The 23,229-nt window shown below is 43.8% G+C and overlaps 1 protein-coding gene across 7 annotated transcripts in view; it reads right to left on the minus strand.

Moving 5' to 3' along the window:
• Glt1d1 (glycosyltransferase 1 domain containing 1) overlaps positions 1-23,229 on the minus strand; it is a 173,962-nt gene that overhangs the window by 31,233 nt on the left and 119,500 nt on the right. For 3 of the 7 annotated variants that reach the window (XM_045155691.1, XM_045155690.1, XM_045155694.1), the window contains one exon: positions 18,365-18,463. The exons of 1 other annotated variant lie outside the window; for it this stretch is intronic. In XM_045155691.1, coding sequence (XP_045011626.1) covers positions 18,365-18,463 — 99 coding nt within the window. Of the gene's footprint in view, positions 1-3,024; positions 6,047-18,364; positions 18,464-23,229 lie in introns of those variants that run through there. 3 more of the 7 variants (XR_006638471.1, XM_004668885.2, XM_045155693.1) reach the window with 3 other exon arrangements.

Genomic DNA, 23,229 nt, shown 5'->3' on the forward strand with positions numbered 1-23,229 from the left:
ATAAATGCTGGCGAAGATGTGGAGAAGCAGGAACACTCATTCACTGTTGTTGGGAATGTAGGATGGTACAACCACTTTGGAAAGCAATATGGAGACTCTTTAAAAAGCTGACTATAGAGATACCAACAGACCCAGTTATACCCTTACTGGGCATCTACCCTAAAACCTTCAAACCACAGGCCAGAGAGATTTGCTCAACCATGTTTGTAGCGGCTCAATTCGTAATAGCTAAAAGGTGGAATCAACCCAGATGTCCATCACTAGAAGAATGGATAACTAAGCTGTAGTATATCTACACAATGGAATTCTATACAGCAGTAAGAAAAAACGACACAAAGAAATTTGAGGAAAAATGGTTGAACCTGGAACAGATCATTCTCAGTGAACTTACCAAATCACAGAAAAAAAAAAATAATCGACACATATTCTCACTCATCTACAACACCTAACCTGAATCTGCACCAAGATACCGGACATACACAGCAAGTACCTCATGGACTAGACACTAGGATGAATGGTGAGGGAGGGAAGGGCATCGAAGGGGTGGGAAACACTAATCTGGACCCAAACAGCAATGGTACCATAAAATTCTACTTCCTAAAAGGCAGACAAAATGGCTGAACCTTCACTAGACCCTTACAGGAAACACCTGAACCACAAGACACTGGAGAGGGTAGGATCAAGACTAACCTAAATCTTCTACATCTTCCCTCCCTCCCTCTCCTCCTCCCCCCTCTCTCCTCTCTAACTCTTGTATATTAGTTATGTTTTTCCTCATTTTCTTAGTGGGCACTGACCTGTAACCCCCATTACCAGCATGGGGCTATCATCCACAGTGAGCTTTTGTTCACAGAAACCTACAAGGTTTCCTAAAACAATGACAGACTTCTGTCAGAGTACTTGATGACCCACCAAAGGTCAGTGGTAAGACCTTATTGCTGAAGACTCCATATGCAGCTGACACGTAAAATGGAATGGCATGGCTGGAAGCCAGGAGAGAGTCAGTCCCCAGACAGTCAGGGTGTCTAGTGCCAGAAGGTACTACATGGGCGACTGGGGGAAATGACCAATATCTGTCCAAGCAACTCATGGTCTAACCTAATTAGCAGCAAATAACCTGGTGTGATGCCCACACAAGTGCAATAGTGGCACACAGCCATGGTGGGGAACCAACCGCTCTTGATTTGGCTAACTGATCCCCTCAGTGGTACGAGACCCATAGCTGGAGCTAGGAAACAAGTAAGAACCATACACAAACATAAGCCCACTCTCCAATATCAAGCTACCATCAATCATGGGGTACAAGAGGGCCTACACGTATTAAACTCTCTATCAAAAAAGTAAGTGTTACCTCAATTTTCCGGGTGCTAACTTACTCTCCGTTGGAGGATCTGCTTCTCTTTTTCAGATAGATGCAGATCCTAAGGAGAGAGCTGCCCCAACATACCTCAAAAGGGGCCTGACTGAAACTAAAGAAAATTGGCCAAACAAGCAAGGGTGCTGTTTTTCTGATGAACCGGATACCAGCACAAAGGGGAAGGAGACCAACACAGAGAAAAATCAACTCCTACCAAATCAGACAGCCAGAGCCGCAGAGGCCCCCAACACCTCAGCACTGAAGCAGACCAAAAATGAACCCAACATGGCTCTGAGAAATTTTGCGGAAGAGAGAGCGGAAAGAATGTCTGAGTCACATGTTTGGTCATGATATGCAGAGACATTTATGGTACCAATAACTGTGGACTAACTCCACAATGCACGGCCCATTTACATCAACAACGAGGGTCCATTGGGAGGGGGTAAATCATGGATGAACCTAAACAATGGTACCAAACTGCCTGTATTTGCTGAAAACTAATAAATTAAATTTTTGTGGAAAACAGTGTGGAGGTTCCTAAAACAGCTAAAGATTGATCTACCATATGACCCAGCTATAGCACTCCTAGGCATATATCCAAAGGACTCATCTCATTTCCTTAGAAGTACATGCTCAACCATGATTATTGCTGCTCAATTTATAATAGCTGGGAAATGGAACCAGCCTAGATGTCCCTCAACAGATGAGTGGATAATGAAGATGTGGCACATTTATACAATGGAGTTCTACTCAGCGGTAAAGAAAAATGAAGTTACGAAATTTGCAGAAAAATGGATGGACCTGGAAAGTATTATACTAAGTGAGGTAACCCAGGTCCAGAAAGCCAAGTGCCACATGTTCTCTCTCATATGTGGATCCTGGCTACAGATGATTGGGCTTCTGTGTGAGAAGGAAAATAGTAGCAGAGGCCAGTAAGGTAAAAAGGAGACATAAAGGGTAGAGAAAGGAAGGGAGGAGGATACTTAATAGGTTGATATTGTATATATGTAATTACAATGATTGTAATGGGGATGTAATATGATGGAGAATGGAATTTCAAATGGGAAAGTGTGGGGGTGGGGAGGGAGGGAATTACCATGGGATATATTTTATAATCATGGAAAATGTTAATAAAATTTTTTTTAAAAAGCTGACAAAAATAAATAAATTAAAATTAAAATTAAAAAACAACGCTGCATAGGCTGACAGAAGCCAGGCCATGCAGGGAAACTGGGAGTGCCAGAGAAGCTTTCTGGGACCACTGTGCAGTCCTAGCACTTTTTTTTATTTGTATGAAATAATTTGTTCCTCATTTATGACTTCAACTAGACCTACATAAATGAATTTTCTAGTGTGTATATAGTAGTATGTGTATGCATGATATAACTTATGCTCATATGTATGCAGATGTGTGTACCTCAGGTACATATATGCAGAGGCCAGAGGAAGATGCTGAGTGACCTCCTCTGTCTGTCACTCTTCCACTATATTTCTCTGAGTTCCCATTTTGGGGTTAGACTGGCTGATGAGGAAGTCTCAGCCATCCTCATTAGCTCTGAAGTTACAGTCAATCAAAGCTTTCTTCAGGGGTGATGTGGATCAAAGCCAGGCTATCATGCTTGTATAACAAGTGCTCTTACCTGCTGAACCATCTTCCTAGCCCCAAATGTAAGTTGATTAAACTAAGACATATTTAAGTTATTTTCACAATTTGAGGACTCATCTTCAAAAATCACAAACGAATCTTTTCTTAGAATGCCCTCCTTTCTGTAAGTCTCTCATCCCTGCTCAAGCAGACTGTGAAAGTAGTGATCATCTCAACCACTATTTTGCATCTTCTGGGAGCTGCAGGCAGGGGGTCCCTGGTTGCCAGGGCCTTGGTCTGGCTAGCCACCTGAGCACACAGGTACAATAAACAGCTGTTTTGAGCGTCCATCTTGGTATTGAGTGGGGGCTCTCCCTGTGTGCCACCCCACTTGGGCCTGCTGACCTAAATAGGAGAAGGTTTAGCAGGGGATGAGAGAGAGTAATGGAGGTGAATATGATCAAATCAAAATATATTATATACAAGTATGAAGTTTTGAAATACCTTATATACATGCATGAAGTTGTGAAAAACCAAGAGAGGACATTAGGATCTGAGATGTAAAGTTGAGGGTGAAATATGTAGAGGCAATAAAGGAGGAATGAAGAGACAGAGGGAGAGAGGGAGGGAGGAAGAAAAGGAGGGAGAACAGCCATGTTCTCATAAACATGGGCCTGTGTCCCCAGATTTCATGTGTTGAAATCTTTGTGGGAACTTTGGAGTTTGCATGTGTTTGGTTTTTGAGACGAGGCCTCATAGCCAAGGCTGGCCTTGAACTCTTGATACTTCTGCTTCCACTTCCTATGTGCTGGAATTGCAGGTGGATACCACCACACTCACTGTGACAATCTTAATCCCCAATGTGGTAGCAATAGAAAGTAAGACCTAAAAAGAAGTGTATGGGCCATGCGGGAGCCACCTCCTCCATGAAGTAGGTGATGCTAGCATGGGATGAACATGGTCATTATTAGGAGTAGATTTCTTATAAAGCACAAGTTCAACTTCCTCTTATGTGTGCATGGTTGCATTCTTGCCCTGTCTGAATACATGAGTGCTGGTGCCCCTTCTGCTTGGGTCAGCAGGTAGGACAGGCTCCTCCTGGCAAGAAGTGCTTCAGGGTGAATAAACAGTTCCTATTTTTGTATGGCTGACAGTGACATACATACTTTATTGATTTTAAAACTCACCCTTTAACTAAGTGTATTAGGTATATGCACACTTTACAAAAGATATAGCTTAGTGGCTCTGGCTCAGTGAAGTTCAGGACTCAATGATGTTCTCTGGTGAGAGAGAAGCACCCTCCAGAGGATTGAATCTAAATATCAGTTAACACTGCACCCAGTGGAGTCTCTCCATGTAAGTGGCATTGAACTACAGGCTCAAAGGATCCTCACCTCCAGGCCTCAGGGCCCATTGTTCCTTCTCTCTCCCTGCACAGGTCAGGAGCCAAAGAAAGGGGACATGTTTCAGCAGCTTCTCAATGCTTGGAGCTTAAGAAGTACCTTGCTGCCTCAGCTGGGGTCCTTCCTAGAAAGTGACTACAAGGGGTCTGAGGTACAAAATGACATGTCAAACAACATAGTATGGAGTCAAAGCACACTTGTCTTGTCCCTGAGGCATTGGCTTATAAAGTTTATCTGGAACCTGCTTTTCTTAAAATAAGATGTTTCTTCTGCTACTTTTTAAGACCATAATGACTGGAAAGCAAAAGGCCCAGGATGTACCATTGAATTTAAAGCAAGGAGAATATCTGTCCCAACTTCTCCCCACCTCCATTCAGAGCCTGAATAAACTACCTTCTTTGCTGCTGTTATTGTTTGTTTTTTTATTTTTTGAGGTAGGGTCTCACTGTAGCTCAGGCTGACCTGAAATGCACTCTGTAGTCTCAGGGTGGCCTCGAACTCATGGCGATCCTCCTACTCTGCCTCCCGAGTGCTGGGATTAAATGTGTGTGCCACCAGGCCCGGCTCCATCTACCTTCTAACCTTTTACTCCTCTAAGCTGTCTGCTTTCTGACTCACAGAGTTGCCAGACATTAGGATGCCAACTAACGGTAGCCTGAGATTCATGGAATGCAATAATTCTGCACTTGGCAGAGCTGCTACAGGCACACAGTTGCCTGAAGGCAACAGTGGTCACGTCAGGAGCAGCATGCTAATGTGACTGCTGTAACCCCAGGACTGCACTCCCTTGGTAACGTCTCATAGTCACAGTCCTAGGTCCTACCATGAGCTACAAGCTTGTACCCATTCAACACTTGTCCTCAGTTTCATGCAGGTGGGAGGGAAAGACCCACATAAAACCAGAGATTCTGGCCTTCATCTCAGAGTCCCCAGTTATCTTCCAGGCTCTGAGTGTGGTGACGCAAGAGGTAGGTGGGGTCTGCAGGGCAGCCTGGTCTCTTCTAGAAAGTATGCTCATCAGTCAGATGTAGCAGGGAAGAGGCAATTGTTGGACACAAATAATTCATTCACAGTATCCCCAGAGCTTACAGAAGGGCAGCTATGGCCTGGGCTCTCACATGCCCATCAGGAAGGCAGGGTGGACATCAGGATCAAATCAAAAACCTTGCTGGCTTCACTTGGTTGACAATCTTGATTTTTGTTGTTGTGGTTCCTGCTTAGTGAACTGGCACAGGTCATTCAGAAGACAGAGAAAGGGTCTACACTGTGATTACTTACAGTAAGTCTCTACTGTCCCTAAGAAAGTTGTAAAAGCAGCTTTTTTAGTTTTCCCCGAAAAGGCCTGAGATGCACCTCCATCACTGGCCTGGATCAGTAAACACATCTGAGACTGAGTCCTATGTACTTCCAGGTAGAACTGAGTCACAAGCTCTCTGAGACCGTGCCAAAGCACATCTAGTGTTGTAGTGTTGCTGGGGATTGATGCTCAAAGCTGGTGTCTTGTGGAACAGCATGTGGTGAAATGCTGGGTTCCATCACTTAGCCCTCCAAGCTTGCCTCCAACTTTGTGAGAAGGCGTTGGTAGGTTTCTCTTTCTGCATGCCATGAATGATGCCGTTTCACATATTCTCTTCCATTAGCTACCATCTCTCTTTCCAAGGTGGGATCACTAATCAGTTTCTTTGCCAGTTGAACAAACTCCTGCAAGACAGGAAGTGGAAGGAAGCACAAGTAAACAAAGAGTGGAGGAGAATTTGCAAACGCATCCAAAAGCCTGTGTTGTGTCAACTCTGAGTCTCCCTGTCTGCCTCTCACAGCATGGAGAAAAGGGCCCTCAGAAAGAACAGGCACTAAGATGAGCAATGGGATTCAGAAATCATATACCTATCTATGTGGATGCAGATACAAAAATACACACATGAACACCCACACCCACATAGCCATACTTGTGTGAATGCACTTTTCTTACAGTAGAGACCAAATACTTACAGAACAAAACATGTATACAGACATATGCAGATGCACACATATCTATACAGATTTGTATATATACAGATGTATATACACATCTGGTGTGAACATTCATGGAGCTATCAAGCATGATTCTCTTCACACTCCCCTAGTCTAACAAAACCTGCCTCTTCTTTCCAGTGATTTGGGAGTCACGATTTCTGCCTTTATTTATAACCACAGCCTGAGAATCTTGCCTCACACACTGAGCACTGGGCCATAGCATTACTGTTTCCTTTTGCAAGTCTGTCAAGTTCTCTGTCAAGGGTCATAGAGCGCAGCTTCATACCACAGTGGTGCCTGGCACAGTGGGAAGCTCTGGGCTTTGAGTAAGATCTGAGTTTGAAATCTTCCACACAGCTTTGCTTAGCTGTGTGGCTGGCTGTGCTAGTTAACCTTGCTTAGCCCACATTTATTTATGAAGGGGTAAAGGGTTAGGGTTCCTGACAGTGACTAACATGAAGTGAGGAAAAGTTTGTGCATTTTCCTTTCTCCCCTTGTCTTCTGCTGCTTTTTTTCAGACATGTCTGCTCCTTGCTATCAACTAAGACTTTCAGACAATATGCAGTAGTGAGAGGCTCCTGCTGACCAGATTTCAATTTTCACACTCTTCATAATTAGAAAATTCAGAGTATTCTGACATTAAAGAGTATTCAGGGAAGAGGGAGGAACAAGTATCATTTATTATATTTGCATGGAAATCACTAACACAGTCTTGAGCCAAGAGGCCTGGATTATTTGTGAAGGGTCTCCCCTTCATGTGGCAGATACAGGGAAGCTCTTACCCCTCTACGCCTCAGAGCCTTACTTGTTAGGCAGGGGACTAGCAGCATTGGCTTTCCAGGTGCTGGGAACATGAAGTGAGGTGCTAACCATATAGAATCTCGGCCAGAGCCTCATATGTACTTAGCTACTATTCCCCTTATTCCTCCCCCAATCTTCATAAATTCCAAAGAGGTAACAGTGCCAGAAACTAATACACAATGCTTTGCTGTCCTAAAGGAATTTCCACATATTCCCAAAATTAGTTAATTAAATGTTGAATGTCTTTTATAGCCATCAATATAAATAGCCACATTTATGTGAGCAGAATTATATTTTTATGTGCTATGCATACATTTTATAGTAAATTGGTTTCCTTTTCATAGTAAAAATATAACACATCTATTCCCATCTTGTGTCAGAACAACATTTGTATTAAAATTATTTGAGAGTCTCACAGCTGGAATATCATTTTAAGATACTGGTCATATCCATGATTTATCTGATGCAGAGATTTAGCTGGAGCCCAACCCCCTACTTATTATCACTGCAGAATAAGGCAATTTTAAAGCAAAATTTTGAATAATAGAGTTTCTAAAAATAGGTTCAGATAAAATATATTCTTTTTGTCCCCTCAGCAAAGAATTCTGAAAAATAGAGGACTAAGCAAGTAGAATCAGAGTTAGGAGACACACCTTCTAGTTGGCCTAATGGAATGCTGGGCAAGGGGTGGAAGGAAAGGAGAGAAACAAGTATCCAAATAGGAAAAGAAAAATCTCACTCCTCGCTATGCAGCAAGTCTACCTATCTAAGACAGCATCCAAGTGACTGTGAGAGCCACCTGCCAGACCCAGCTGCAGACAGGAACACGTGTGGATACATACCCCGTCATTGGCTTGCTGGGGATGACTGCAAAGACACTTACAACATGCCTCCACCCCTGTGTGCACTGCTCTTCAACTCTTCAGTCCTTTGCTTGTGACTTTTCCATTTCTGCTGTTTGGGACTGGAGTCTATCTCCCCTTCCCATACCCGCAGCACACAGGTAACTTGCTTCAATTAACATAGTATGTCAGAAACAATGCAATTTGACCACCAAGCAAAGCTTTGAAAAATGTTAGCTTCTGCTTTGGATGCTGGGGTCAGCCTCCCTAAGGATGAGACCTGGAGCACAGAGATGCTCAGCGCCAGCGCCAAGGACACACATGTAAGGAACAACCAGCCCCAGCTGAGCTTCTAGGGGGCCATCACTGTACCTGTGGCCAAGACCAGACAAAACCAGTAGAGCCACCAGGCGCTCAGTTGAGACTGACCACAGGACTGTGAATGTGTTACAAGCCGATGAGCTGTGAACAAGGAGGATTGCAGCCAAGCCCTCACTCCTTCCTTTCAGAGAAAAGAACCAGGTTTCAATGCAATGTGGTCTACAGAAAAGACCTGCATCCATGATTGCAGGATCCTGGCAAGCATTCCCAACCAGCAAAGGACAGCAAATGTCAGAAACCATGATGCCATTGCCCGGGGCCTGCTCTCAGAAGAAGCCCATCTTGCAGAGGATGCAAGTCTCCCTTGGAGCCAGGTGGGAACTGCAGGAAGTTTCTTGGAACTGAGGGCAACCTAGATGGGTGCAATGGCACATGCTTTTAATACCAGCACTTGAAAGGCACAGGTGGGAGAATTAACATGAGTTAGAGGCCAGACTGAGACTACATAGTGAATTCCAGGTCAGCAGGGGCTAGAGCAATACCCTACCTCAAAAAAAAAAAAAAAACAAAAAAGCAAAGGGGAAAAACCAAAGTACTGAGGCAGCCTGGCCTCTATCCAGAAACCAGAAAGACAGTCAGCCTTGGTCCTATGATCAGAAACTAGATTTTACTAGAAGCCAGTCAGTTTGTCCTTCTAGGAGGATATGTCTGGCCACTCAGAGGATAGTCATGTGAGGCCCTGAGAGGATAAGCAAAGTTCAAGCCTACAGACACTGAGGAGAAGATGAATGACAGTTATCAATCAAGTCTGTAGTCATTTGTACCTAGCAATGGAGCACAAACACAGCAGCCCATCCTGTCTGGCCAGTAGTGGGCAAAATAGGGGCAGAGACCATGTTCTGGCCCTGAGCTGAGGAGTCTTGGACCAGGAGCATCAGGAGGAAAGATAAGAAAGGGGACTTCTCCGTTCCCTTCCTGGGCCACTTGTGGCTGCTCCTGTAAATCCAGTGTACTCTTTATCTGCACAGCAGGTATACAACTAGACAAAAATAAATAAATATTTTTAAAAAATTTAACTCTAAGCAGATATGGTGGCACACGCCTTTAATCTCAGCACTTGGGAGGCAGATGTAGGAGAATCACCACGAGTTCAAGGCCAACCTGAGACTAAATAGTGAATTCCAGGTCAGCCTGAGCTACAGTGAAACCGTACCTCAAAAAAAAGTTAACTCAAAGATCAAAGATCTTAATATAAGACCTAAAACTTTGCAAATACTGTTAGAAAACATCTAATATCTGGGCATAAGCAATGACCTTCTTTTTTTTTTATTTTTTTTTTTTAGCAATGACCTTCTTAATGGTTCCAGTAGGTCAGGATATAATCGCAAGAACTGGCAAACAGGATTGCATGGAATTAAGAAGCTTCTTCAGAGCTGAGGAAAATTCATAAGTGAATCAACAACTGAAATATTAGAGAGAAATATCTGTCAGTCATACATCCAACAGGGGATTAATAATCCAGAATAGATGAAGAACTCCAATGTTAAACCCAAAGAACAAACAGTACAGCCACCAATTAGGAAAACTGGCTGAACTTTTCAAGTGAAGGAACAGAAATGGCCAGTAAATACATGAAATTAAGTTCAACATCCTTAACCACTGGGAAAATGTAAGCCAAAAATTATACTGGAATTCCATCTCACTCAATGGCCATCCTCAAGAGAACAAAATACAACAAACACTGACAAGGCTGCAGGGAATGGTTAGTGGGGATATAATTAGTGATTAGCTCCTAATTAGTGGTTAGCTCCATCGTGCTGGAAATCAGTGTAAAAGTTTCTCAAAAAACTAAAATTAGAGCTGCAAGATGATCCTGCTAATCAGCATACCACAGGGATACTTATACATGCATGTTTACTGCTGCACCAGTCACAAGTACCAAGCTAAAGCTGGGCATGGTGGCGCACGCCTTTAATCCCAGTACTCGGAAGGCAAAGGTAGGAAAGTAGAAGAGGGATTATTAGGGAATAGAAAGGAAACCTGTGTGATAGTTAATCTCACTTTTCAGCTTGACAGGATCTAGAATCATCTAATGATCTAACAATCCCTGGGCATGTCTATTAGGGAGTTTCTTGGTTAGGTTAATTGAGATGAGAAGAACCACTTTATTCATGAGTGGCATCATTCCATAGGCTATGACTCCAAACTGAATCAAAAGGAGAAAGCTAGCTGAGCACCAGCATTTATCACTCTGCTTCCTGACTGCAGATGCAATGTGACCACTGCTTCATGTTCCTGCCACCATGCTTCCCTACCATGGTATGCAACATCCCCTCAAACTATAAAAAGCAATAAATCCTTCCTCCCTTGAGCTGTTTCTGGTCACATTTTGATCAGCATGATAAGAAAAAGTAAACTAATGGAACACATATGAAAATATCATGATGCAACCCATGATTCTGTACAATAAATAGGCATTAATTGAAAGATAGTGAAAGCAATGGGATTGTGTAAAATTGTGGCCAACTGCCTCACCCAGTTAGTTCCATGAGGAAAGTGACCCAATATACCTATGAGGTAGAAGCTCTGGTTGCCTCTTGCTCCTCAAGGGTAGGACTCTGGCTGTGTAGAGCTTGATGTGGTAAATAAACAGGGATGCTTATCATGCTTTATGGCTTCTGAACCCCTAACTTCACCTAGTGCTTAGCACAAGAAGTGGCAAGTAAGGGGGATTTGGGTCCATGCTATTTCCATCTTAGATGAAGATGGAGCCTTTACTGTCTATGTTTCTCTGATATTTCTGGAAGTAGAAGCATTATTTTCCATCTTCCAGAAGAAGAGGCAGCATGACACCAAACAGCAATAATAACAACAATGCATACAGATCACTTAGATTTCAAGTGGGAGGCATGGAATTGGGAACCAACATCACCTGAAGCCAGCATGCCTCGCTTACCCCCAAACACTGACCCACTACTTATCAAAGTCATCATTGTTTGAAGAAAAATACATTATCTTTAAGAAAAACCCAAGCAGTGCAAACTGAAAGCACAGGGACTAGAATGAACATACCCTAAATGAACACAACCTTCCTCGTCATTACTATTTCTAAATTTATTTCTCTGTAGTCATCTAAAGAGCAAACAACACAGCACAGACCTCAAGTGAAACTATGGATTCAGTTTCTGCTAAGTGTCATATGAATCTTAATTTTGAAGCTACAAAATACAGCAATAAAACACCTGGGAAAAATCACTCAACTCTTTCTTTTTTCTTAAAAGGAGAAATAACCAGATTGTTGAAATATTGAAAAATCAATGCTGAGTTCCTCTGTAAAGCTGTGTTTTAAAACTAAAGTTTTCCAGGGTGAGGTGCATAAAAGTAGATGCTGCTATTCCTACCACATCTGAATGTTTAATAATCACTGCTTATAAGAATCAAAACCATATTGGGTTTTGAGGTATTTGATTCTGTAAGCTCTCCTTATAAGGTCCTAAAGACAAAAGCATCTTCTTTCTAACTCCCTTGATGGTCATGTCACAACTGCTGCCACTGCGGGTTCTTGCTAGTTTACCAATTGTCCCTCTTTTTCCTGTTGTCCTCCCTCCACTCTTTTGTAAAATCAGAAAAAGAAGATTGATTTAATGTGGCCACATTGTGAGAAGGAACAGAGGTCCAGCCCAAGTCCATCTTTAGGGTCCTGACATGAGGTTTAGGTTTAAATAGCAGGCAAGAAGCCTAAGTTGCTCATGCCAGCCCTTTGAAAAGGCACTAAAGCTAAGAAGTTATGGGCAAGGATTTGTTTTGTTTTGAGGCAGGATCTCACTCCAGGGCAGACTCACTCTGTAGCCTAGGTTGGTCTCAACCTCATGGGAATACTCTTACCTCATCCTCCCAAGTGTTGAGATTAAAGGCACAAGCCACCATGCCCAACATGGAGAAACAGTTCTTCACACAGGTACCTAATTGAGTGGTTTCAACTTTCATTTTGTTTAGGTGTTTATTTTGTTTATAATTTATTTATAATTTATTTTTATTTTGTTTATAATTGAGGTGTTAAAGAGTGAAGAAATGTTAACTTTCACAGCAGGAAGAAAGATATTCTAAACAAACCCCTCCATTTGGCTAATGGTAAGTGAGACAATGGACTGTGGTGGTTTCAATGTGAAATATTCCGCATAGACTCATTTGTGATTAAGCATCACACTCAATGCCCAGCTGATGACAGTTTGAGAGGTGGAGGCTTGTTGGAGGTGGACCACTTAGGGTGGGGCTTGGGTTGTACAGCCTAAGCCCATCTTGCCAGAGTTCAGCTCACTCTTGCTGCTACTTCCCAGCTGCTTGTGCAAAGATGTAGTGCCTAGCTTTTGCCCTGACATGCCATTATGAAATTTCCCTTCCCCTTAAATCTTTATGCCTAGCACCTTAACTGCTGAGCCATCTCTCCAGCCCCTAAATATCATTTTAACAACTTAATAAAGGCTGGAGAGATGGCTCAGCAGTTAAGTCGCTTTGCCTACAAAACCTAACAACCTGGGTTCAATTCCCCAGTACTGACATAAAGCCAGATACACAAAGTGGTGCAAGCATCTGGAATGGCTGGAAGCCCTGGAACACCCATTCTGTCTTCTCTTATCTCTGTCTGCTTTCAAATAAATTTTAAAGTAGGGCTAGAGAGATGGCTTAGTAGTTAAGGCACTTGCTGCGAAGCCAAAGGACCCAGGTTCGATTCCTCAGGACTCATATAAGCTAGGTATACAAGGTGGTGCATGAGTCTGCAGTTTGCAGCAGCTGGAGGCCCTGGTGTACCCATTCTTTTTCGATCTGCCCCTCTCTTTCTCAAATAAACAAATTTTTAAAAATCTGTATGCCTGAAATAAGCCCTTTCTTCCTGCCAGCTGTTTTTGGCATTTTGTCCTAGCTACAATAGGTGATTGCACATGGGCTCCAAAACTCTGGAATTCTCCCCACCCCCCGAGTCTCACACTGAGAAGGAAGGGGCAGGTTCCTTCCTTACCATTCATTGTCAAGGAACAAGCCCTAACTGCCAGGTGCTGGGTTATATGATGCAGAGTCCCAAAGTCTGAAAACAGGATTTCATGGCTCCATTTCCCAATTGCAGAAATCACTCTGGAAGTTGAACATTCCAGAGAGGGTAAGGAGGCTGGGAGTGTGGAGAAAGGTGACCACCAACAAGACAGTGAACCAAAATAGCACTGTGTAGCACACAGCAACGAATGCCGGGAGAAGAATAATGGAAACAGGAAGGACAGTGGGGGAACAGCGGTGGCTGCAGGCAGTGAAGGTAGAACGGCAGGCAGGACAACTTGCAGACTGTCACCAAATGGCTCAACATACTCTAAGTGCAACAGTATCATGAGAGCAGGGACTTGGAGAAGGGGCATCAAGAATGACATATGAAAGATGGTGATGGCAGGAAAGACCAAAAACCTTCCCAATGCTGGCCACATGTAACAATAAAACATGTGTGAAAAAAAGCCCATAATATACAAATGAAGGATAGATGGGTACCGTGAAAACAACCTAGAAAGGGCCATGAGACTTGTGGGCTGGTGCTTTGGGGTTGTGGTGGTTTGATTCACGTGTCCCCCATAAACCTAGGTGTTCTGAATGCTAGGTCCTCAGCTGATGGAGATTTGGGAATTAATGTCTCTTGGAGGCAGTATGTTGTTGGGGGTGGGTTTATTGGTGTTGTAGCCAGCACCCCCTTACTAGTGTTTGGCACACTATCCTCTGGCTATTCTCCATGTGATATTGGCCAAGAGGTGATGTCCACCCTCTGCTCATGTTGTTGTTTTTCCCTGCCATCATGGAGCTTCCCCTCAAGTCTGTAAGCCAAGATAAATCTTTTATTCCCACAAGCTACTCTTGGTCAGGGGATTTCTGCCAGCAATGTGCACATGACTGCAACCGGAGTTATACAATTTTTCCAGCTCAGCAGCACACTCTCATTCTTGGGAGTATCCTTCTCTTTCTTAATAAAATGTCTCTATTTATTACCTTACTATGTGTCTGTAGGGCAAATTCTTGTCCTGTGACATAGAAGAACCTGGAATCTCCCGTGGGTGACCTGCAGGACTCAGGACACACTGGGCACATCAGACAGGGTTTGTACCCTTCAGCACTCAGCAGCTGGCTCCCAGGCATACACTGCCAGCTCCCTCCCACAATCTCTCCAGTATCTGACTCCCAGAGATGCATTTACAGGCCCCTCCTCCTCCCACAACTGCTCTGGGGTTCTAACTCCCAGGGGTGCACTCCCAGCTCCCACCACCAGCAACTGCATGAGGGTTTCTAAAACTGAAAGATTAAAGGCAGAGCAACAGTAGGGCTTTGTCCAATAAGACCCTAAGAACATCTTGAGTGATATTCCATATTGCCAAAAAACCCCACCACTTTCTCATGCCTGTTTCTCAACTTAGCCACCATCTCCCACTGCACCCCACACTCACACATGTGAATGAGCACATGTATGTATAAACACCAAAACAAAAAGGAAAGATCAGGGGCCTGAGGAGATGGATCAGCACTTAAAGACATTTTCTTTCAAGCCAGATAAGCTAAGTTCAATTCCTTGGTACCCATGTAAATCTGAGCACAAAGTGATGCACAGGCCTGTGATTCCAATGCACCTACAACAATAAGAGGTGGAGAATCCCAGAGTTGGTAGGCCAGCCCAATGGACACACAGACTCTATCTCAAAATTAAGGTGGAGGCAGGTGGATCATTCCTATAATCCATGCACTCTAGCACTCAGAAGGCTGAGGTAGGAGGAAAACCATAAGACTGAAAACAGCCTGGGCTACAGAGTGAGTTCCAGGTCAGCCTGGTCTAAGATAGAGTGACACACTGACTCAGAAACAAGCAAATGAAAAGAAGGTAGAAGGAGAGGACAAACATCCTGACCTCCACCACGCACTGTGGCAGCACCTCAACATAGACAGAACTAAAAAGGAAGAAAAGAATGAGCTAGAGAGCAGTTAAGGTGCTTGCCTAATGACTTGGGGTCACCTGGATTGGATTCCCCAGTATCCATGTAAAGCAAGATGCACAAAGCAGTACTTGCATCTGGAGTTCATTTTCAATAGCTAGAGTCCCTGGCATAACCATTCTCTCTGTTTCTCTCTTCTCTCTGTCTCTTTCTACTTGCAAACAAACAAGAAAGAGAGAAAGATGAATGAAAGAAAGAAACAAAGAAAGAGAGAGAGGGAGGGAGGGAAGAAGAAAGGAGGGAAGGAAGGAAGGAAGGAAGGAAGAAAGGAAGAAAGGGAGGGTGGGTGAGGTTTCTTTATATTCTCAATTAAGAAATAACAGCTAAAAGTGCTTGGAAACAGCTCAGTTGTTAGAGTACTTCCTTAGCATGCACAGAGCCTTGGGTTTGATTCATAGCACTGCATAAAAATGGGCATTCTGGAGGTAGAGACAGAAGGAGCAGAAATTAAAGGTCATCTGCAGTTATATAGCAAGTTCAAGGCCAGCCTGGGATATATGAAAAAAACTCTAAAATAAATAATGACTAAACCAGAACCAGACTGAACATCATCCAAAGGTCACTTGTTACAGCATTGTTACATGTTGTGCATGCTACATACATCTCAATTACACATCTAACTTACAAAGCTGGCCGTCTGGCAAGACAGTCCTTAACAGATGACATTCTGGCCCTAATACATACTTGGATGCATGTTTAAAATAAATCTTTTCAGCCCTGCAGCCAGCCAGTGGTTAATGCCATCTGAGTTCCTTGGCTGAGACTCATACACCATAGTCCTGGACTTACTTAAAATGCATATATGTTTTTAAAGCAGTTGTTCCTGCTGTGTGCTGAGTCAAGTCTGATCGAGACTACAAAGAAAACAAAACCAAACTATGTGTAACATCCTTGTCTAGCACACCGTTTTAGAGTGTTAAGAATCACAGTGCTCCCCATGTGAAATCGGGAAAGTTCTACTTTTTAAAATATCCTTTGTAAAATTAATATAAAAATTCTGGAATCAATCTGCAAGTAAGCTCTGTGATGGGGTGGGCTGTCTGTGGCTCACAGGTTCCAGTACTGACCTGAGAGGGAAACCATGCCCCTAGCCCCCGGAACACATACAAGGTCACGTAGCACCTCTACTCTGGTCTAGACACCCGCTTAAGAGAGATACTTGTTAGGAAAGCCACTGTGGGTTTTAGTTGTCTGTTGATATTATTGGGGGGGGTCTTTTTTTGCCCTCTTCTCACCTTCTCCTTCATCCCTTCCCTTAACTCCACTTAGACTATTTCACCCCCAGTATTCTGCCTCTCTACTTACATGCCCACACTGTCTTAAACTTACTGTGTAGCCAAGGATGACCTTGACCTTCTGATCCACCTGCCTCCAGCTCCCAGATAGAGGCATAGGTGTGTATCTCTGCATAGTTTATGTGGTGCTGGAGCTTGAACCCAGGGCTTTGTGCTTGGTCAGGTACAAACAGGGCCACATGCTTTAATAGTTATGAGTAGCAATTAGGAGAGGCAGCAGTGATGCCTTCTCTTGTTTTATTTTATAACTTTTTTTTTTGAGGCAGAGAAAGAATTGGCACACCAGGGCCTCCAGCCACTGTAATTAAACTCCAGATGTGTGTGCTACCTTGTGTGCATGTGAAACCTTGTGCGCTCATGTCACCTTGTGTGTCTGACTTATATGGGACCTGGCTGATCAATCATGGGTCCTTAGGCTTCACAGGTAAGCACCTTAACTGCTAAGATATCTTCCCAGCCCCTCTTCTTCTTTCAGTACTAGGAATGAACCAGGGCCTTTCACCATGCTAGGCAAGCACTCTACTGAGCCATATTCTGAGGCCTCTTCTTACTTTCCATTTTGAAACAGAGTCTGACTGAGTTACCCAGACTGATATTGAACTTGCACTCCTCCTACCTCAGCCTTCCACATAGCTGGCATTATAGGCCTGCACCACCAGGCCGAACTAACACATTTCCCCCCAGTTATGTGTCATATCTCATGGGCTCTAGCCTGCCCCTCCCTCCCAGCTCACAGCTAAAGCCTGTTCCTTTCCAATCACAACTCTGAGATGTGGAGCTTAGCACCACTGGAATAGAAGAAACAATGATTCTTAGTGAGTTGGATGACTTAGGTGGAGTCCCAGACCATACATATGAGACTCATGGCTTCAAACATAGGCAGACCCTCTCTGCTTATTTTCTTATTTGCCTCAAATGATTAAACATGATGACTCGTGGAAGTCGCTGAGATACCCTACAAATGAGTGTCTGTTTTCAAACACCAGAAACCCAAACCTTTAGAGGTAAGTGACTGAGCCAGGCCCTGTCCATTCCTGTGCAGTGTAAGTACATCTTGACTCTTCTGTGTCTTGAAACATGCTAGGAGCCAAATGTCTCTCCCAGATGACATGCCTGGCCTCTCTACCTCAGACAGCGAAAGAGCAGCTCACAAAGACCAGGACTTGTGGTGTATCAGTTATCTCATTGCCACAAGCAACTTATGGAAGGAGAGGATTTTTTTCAGCATACAGTTTCAGAAAATAACTGGGTATGGTGGTTCATGACTCTAATCCCAGCACTCAGGAAGCGGAGGTAGGAGGATAGCTGTTAATTTGAAGCCAGCCTGGCATGTAGAGTGAGTTTTAGATCAGCCTAAGCTAGAGTGAGACCCTACCTCAAAAACAAACAAAATAACATAGTTCCAGAGAGGAGAGTTCAACATGGCAGTGAAGGCAGGGCAGAAGCAGGAAACTGGCATTGTATCATCACATCAGTAGCAAGTACACAGAGAAAGCAAGAAGGGTTAACTATAAAATCTCAAGGCCTGCCCCCAGTGACACATTTCCTCTAGCACAGCTCTACTTCCTAAAGGTTCTATAACCTTCCAGAACAGCACCATCAGCCAGGGATAAAGTATTCAAACACAAGAGCCTATGGAGTTATTTTATAGTCAAACCCCCACACATGGGCACTATTTATAAATAGACAGAACCCATGCCAATCAGGCAAACACAGAGAACTAACTTTCTGTACCTCAGGGTCTGTAAATAGCAGTCCTGTTACGCCATGTTCCACTACCGCAGCATTTCCTGGGATGTTCCTGGCCAGGACAGGCACTTCCAGATCCATTGCCTGTGGACACAGGAAAAGTTAGCAAGCCAATGTGTGAGGGCACAGCTTTTCATGTTAGCTGGATAGACTTCATCATAGTAATATCTCAACTACAGCCCTTATTTTCAAGACACATCTGAATTCTAACAGACCCCAAGAGGTGACATGCCACCATTTGTCTGTCAGAATCAGGGAGAATCCTGTTCCTTCCAATGTCCCTCTAACCTTTCATCTCTGATCATCAGAAGCTGTTTTTAATTACTATCAATATTTCTTCTGGTGAGTACTTTTCTTTCAGCACAGACCCTGTGAATGCCACAGGGACCAAGCATGACTCTGACATGCACACAAAGGTGAGAAGGGCATGTTCACATCTCAGGTATTTGGAAAGCAGTCTTGCCACTCCCAAAGGTCCAGAGATGGGAGTAGGACATGAGCAAGGCAACTGGGAAATCATGAAAAGAGGCTCTGAAATCCCACTGTGCACAGCTGAGACCTCTTCTGTGTGGTAAGGTGGCATTTTCCTGACTCTCCTTCTATTGTTGGGGCACAGCTAGAAGGCTCCAGCATTGGGCCCAATATCCCTAGTACAGAGTCTCCTCAATTCTCTAGCAGTCTCCTACCAGTGCTTCTTCTTGGGTCAGTCCAGCTTCCAGGCAGATTTCAGTCAATAGGTCAGAGAGATAACCTCCACAGGTGGGTTCAGAGGCAAGTCTAGCTGTGTAATAAGTAAACCCATAATCTGGCTTTTACTGAGTATGTTTTTTCTTTCTTTTTTTTTAGATAGAGCAAGAGCTACAATGCAAGAGAGAAGAGGCAGACAATTGGCACCACACTAGGGCCTCAGCCACTGCAATCAAACTCCAGACACTGTGTCACCTAGTGGGCATGTGCACCTTTGCACTTGCCTCACCTCTGTGTATCTGGGATCTGGAGAGAGATAGAACATGTGTCCTTAGGCTTCTCAGGCAAGCACCTTAACTGCTAAGCCATCTCTCCAGCCCCTCCATATGTTCTTGCTAATATGATTCTGCCTGGGGAATTTAATAAACTCTAGTTCTATGGGCTACAGATGTAGTTCAGTAGGTAGAGTGTTGGCCTCATATGCACAAAGCCTTGAGTTTCATCCCAGCATTGCATAAACCATGCATATTGGTGCTTGCCTATAACCCTAGCACTCAGGAGGCAAAAGCAGGAGAGTCAAGAGTTCAAGGTCATCTGCTACAAAATAAGTTTAAGGCCAGTCTGGGATACACGAAACTTTGTCTAAAAAAAGAAAATTCAGTTGTAAAAGGGACATGATTGAGCCTTTAGAAAGGCAGTGCTACCTGCCTTCAGCCACTCAGGAAACTTCCACAAGAGGCCTTGCTGTGCTGTGGACACTGTGCAATGCTCAGGACAGAGGGTGACATGTTGGAAGTGAACCCTCCACATGTCTGCACAGCACGTGCTCTGGAAGCATCAGTACCGGTTGGAAATGTCAGGGGTTCACAGCAAGGTTGGGGGATCTCACCTAGCCTTCGCACTCTACCTCAACTGTACTTTCCCAAAACACTTCCAGTCTATGATCTAAGCCTCACATAATGGCTCACAGATGAGGCAGAAGGCATGCTGGGAGCACCTTCCTCTGCTGCCCTCTGAGACCTTTCTATCCCCACCCTCTGGGGAATCAGCCAAGCTGGCTTCTTCACCCAGGGATAAACCCACCTTCCTCACTGCCAGCCAGGCTCCATGACCCTTCCTACAAAAGCAGTGACTTTCTTGGGTTCTCCACTAGAAATGCATGCTCTCATAATCATAGAAAGTCTAAATGTTGGTCTCCCACATATGTTTGGTAGTTAAAGACTGAGATCTTCAACTGTCATCACACATGGGAACCAGACACTGGTCAGCTGTTGGGAGAACAGCCTGAATGGTCAAAGTCATGGAAGCTTTACAGATGAAAGGAAAAGTGCATCAGGGAAGTACAAAAATTACTCATGTGCATGTACATAAAAACACAGCCTTGGGAATGGGAAGCAGAACCAGTCAGAGCCAAGAGAAGAATCAGAGATTCAACAGACAGTAGAGGCTGCAACACTCAGTTCTATATTACTAACATGGGCATGGATGTGACGGAAATGTGACCAGCAAAGCATTGCCAGCCTGATCTAAGTGACAGAATGTGACCCTCAGTGACTGTCTCAAAAGACACATTCCCTTCAAATAGAATCATGAGTTATTACCAAGAATGAGAAATACATTAAACAATTAATATATAAGACTTGGGAAGTTTTAGAACATTTAAATCATGCAAAATATATTTTTGGCCATAGTTTTTGGGAGAAAAAAAACTGCCAATGTGGAACCAAGAATCTGAATTTGAGGTATTGCTATAAATGCACAGGGATGAGAGTGGACATGTGTGTATGACCAAGTGTGCACATGTATGTGTGTACCTCCTGCTCTCATCCACATAGAGAGCTAGAAGCATTAAGTTCCCAGAAGCCCCAAGCATACCTGGCACCACTCTTTGGTTGCTACCGTCTTTCTTTCTGAAAAGAAACCAGGACTCTGTAGGGAGACTGGCTGATCTGAAGCTTAGTGAGGAAAGGACCAGCACTTATGACTTCCTCAACTCCAGGCTCATTTGCTTTGCTTGCCTGTTGCCTGCTTCTCTGCCCTTTTGGTTCCTCACAAGGGAATAACTTATAAGGTCAAGGATAGTGGAGTGTCTTACTACTGTTTCTCCATAGGCCCACAAAGGACCAGCTCATTTCAGAAACTCAATCAATATACTCTGAATGAAATGACCAGCTAATACTCACTGATTATCTAATTATCCATAGCACTGTGTTAGACACAGGGCAGGGCAAGGACTTGAGGTGAGGAGGAAATGGTCCTGTTTTGGAGGAAAAGCTGCTGCTTGGTAGGAAAGGTGTGCTGTAGATTGGGAACTAGGAAATGATGGAGGGAGAAGATACTTTAGTGGCACCAGAAAGGTGGAAACTAATCCTGACGCCTCCTACAGTAATGCTCCACATATCTTTAAAAATGGAAAAGTCACTTAGTGTAATTTTTTTCCAATTCTATCCATTTTCCTGAAAATTTCATAACTCTAGTTTTCTTTACAGTGGAGTAAAACTCCACTGTGTATATGAACCATATTATCCAATCATCAGTTGAAGTACATTGAGGCTAATTCCATTTCCTAGCTGTTGTGAACAGAGCAGCAATGAGGACACATATAGGAAAGCATCTTTGTGGTGGGCTATAGAGTCCTCTGGGCAAATGCCCAGGACTGGTACAGTTGGGCCATATGGTAGTTCAACTTTGGGCTTTTTAAGAAACTTCCATACTGATTTCATAGTGGCTCTACCAGTTCACACTCCCTTCATATGTGGATCCTAACTTTTAATATTTATATGTATGTAAAATAAGAGGATGTTAGACTGAGTAGGGGCTAGGATTCTAGCTAGGAGACCATGACAGGAGCAAGAAGAAATGAGAAGGGGAGGAAAGGACAAGAGGAAATATATGGCATGAAAGCAAAAATGAGGCTAGTGGGGAGGGCACAGTGGAGAGGGAAAGAGGGGGAAAAGGGAAAGAAATAATAAAACTTTACATGAAAGCACCAATAATGAAACCTAATTCTTTGTGAGCTAATATTTTTTTAGAGGCTGGAAAAGTCTAAGGATTCAACAGTTCCCAGAACATGAACATGTTAAGGAGCTGGTCCCAGCAGCAGCTGAGGCTGGCAACACCATGTGCTAGACAGCATTTGGAAATGGGTACATTCTGAATATGTTCAGAGCACATCTGAAAAGCAAACAGGGAAAAACAGGAGTGGAGTGAGCTCAGTGTTTGGAACACCTGTCATGGTTGGACCCACGCAACCTGTCACCCTAGACAAGCTCTTCTAACTCCTGACAGGTAGACAGAACCATCCTGGAAGGACCCCAGAGCATCTAGGTTTGTTTGCAGAATACCTGGCTATGGTTAGAGACACAGATGAGATGTTATAAGAAAATCAGCAGTTGGGGTCATTCCTGCAAACAACAGAAGCCCAGCATTTGAGGGATCTACTTCTCATTTGTACGGATGGCTTACTAAGCTGCCAGGTGGATCTGACTCTCATCCAGGCTAAGCACTGCCCTGTCCAGATATCCTCACAGAGTTTGCTAGCATTCTAAGAGTGTGACTGATCACATGGAGTGACCATGGCTTATGTGTGGGAATTCGGCTTGGTCTTAAGTGGCTCATCCAAACACACTGAGTTTCCAGACCTTACTGGGCTTAGAGTGTCTCTCAATGGGAGTGTCCAGTGGTTGTGGGGTACAACTCTTTGATGAAAGGACTACCTTGTGCCTTGTAAAATTCTTTGCCTCCTGCAACTCCCCACACTCTAGTTTAATGCTTGTAGTATCTTTCTAATAATTACAACTGAAAAGAACCTTCATTCCAGCCCTACACAAAATCATGCACACACATTTTGACACCAGAATGTCAGTCACAGTGGTGCTTTGAAAATTTCAGTTAACAGAGCTATTGCTTCAGGCTTAGAAGTCAAGGATGATTCTTTTTGCTCTTAGCTTTTAGAGGACTGTGTGTGTGTGTGTGTGTGTGTGTGTGTGTGTGTGTGTGTGTGTGTGTGTTTCCACACATGTGCTCTGGGTGGGAGGGGCCACTGAGGAAGGCAGCAGTAAGAAGATAACTCTTCACCTTCTTTTAACAGCATTGTGGCACAATTGATATCCACAAGCCCGAAATGAAGTGAGCAGCTGGCTTGAGGATCACTCACCTGGCAC

Source organism: Jaculus jaculus, chromosome 8 (genome assembly GCF_020740685.1).
Source record: "Jaculus jaculus isolate mJacJac1 chromosome 8, mJacJac1.mat.Y.cur, whole genome shotgun sequence".
NCBI lineage: Eukaryota > Metazoa > Chordata > Mammalia > Rodentia > Dipodidae > Jaculus > Jaculus jaculus.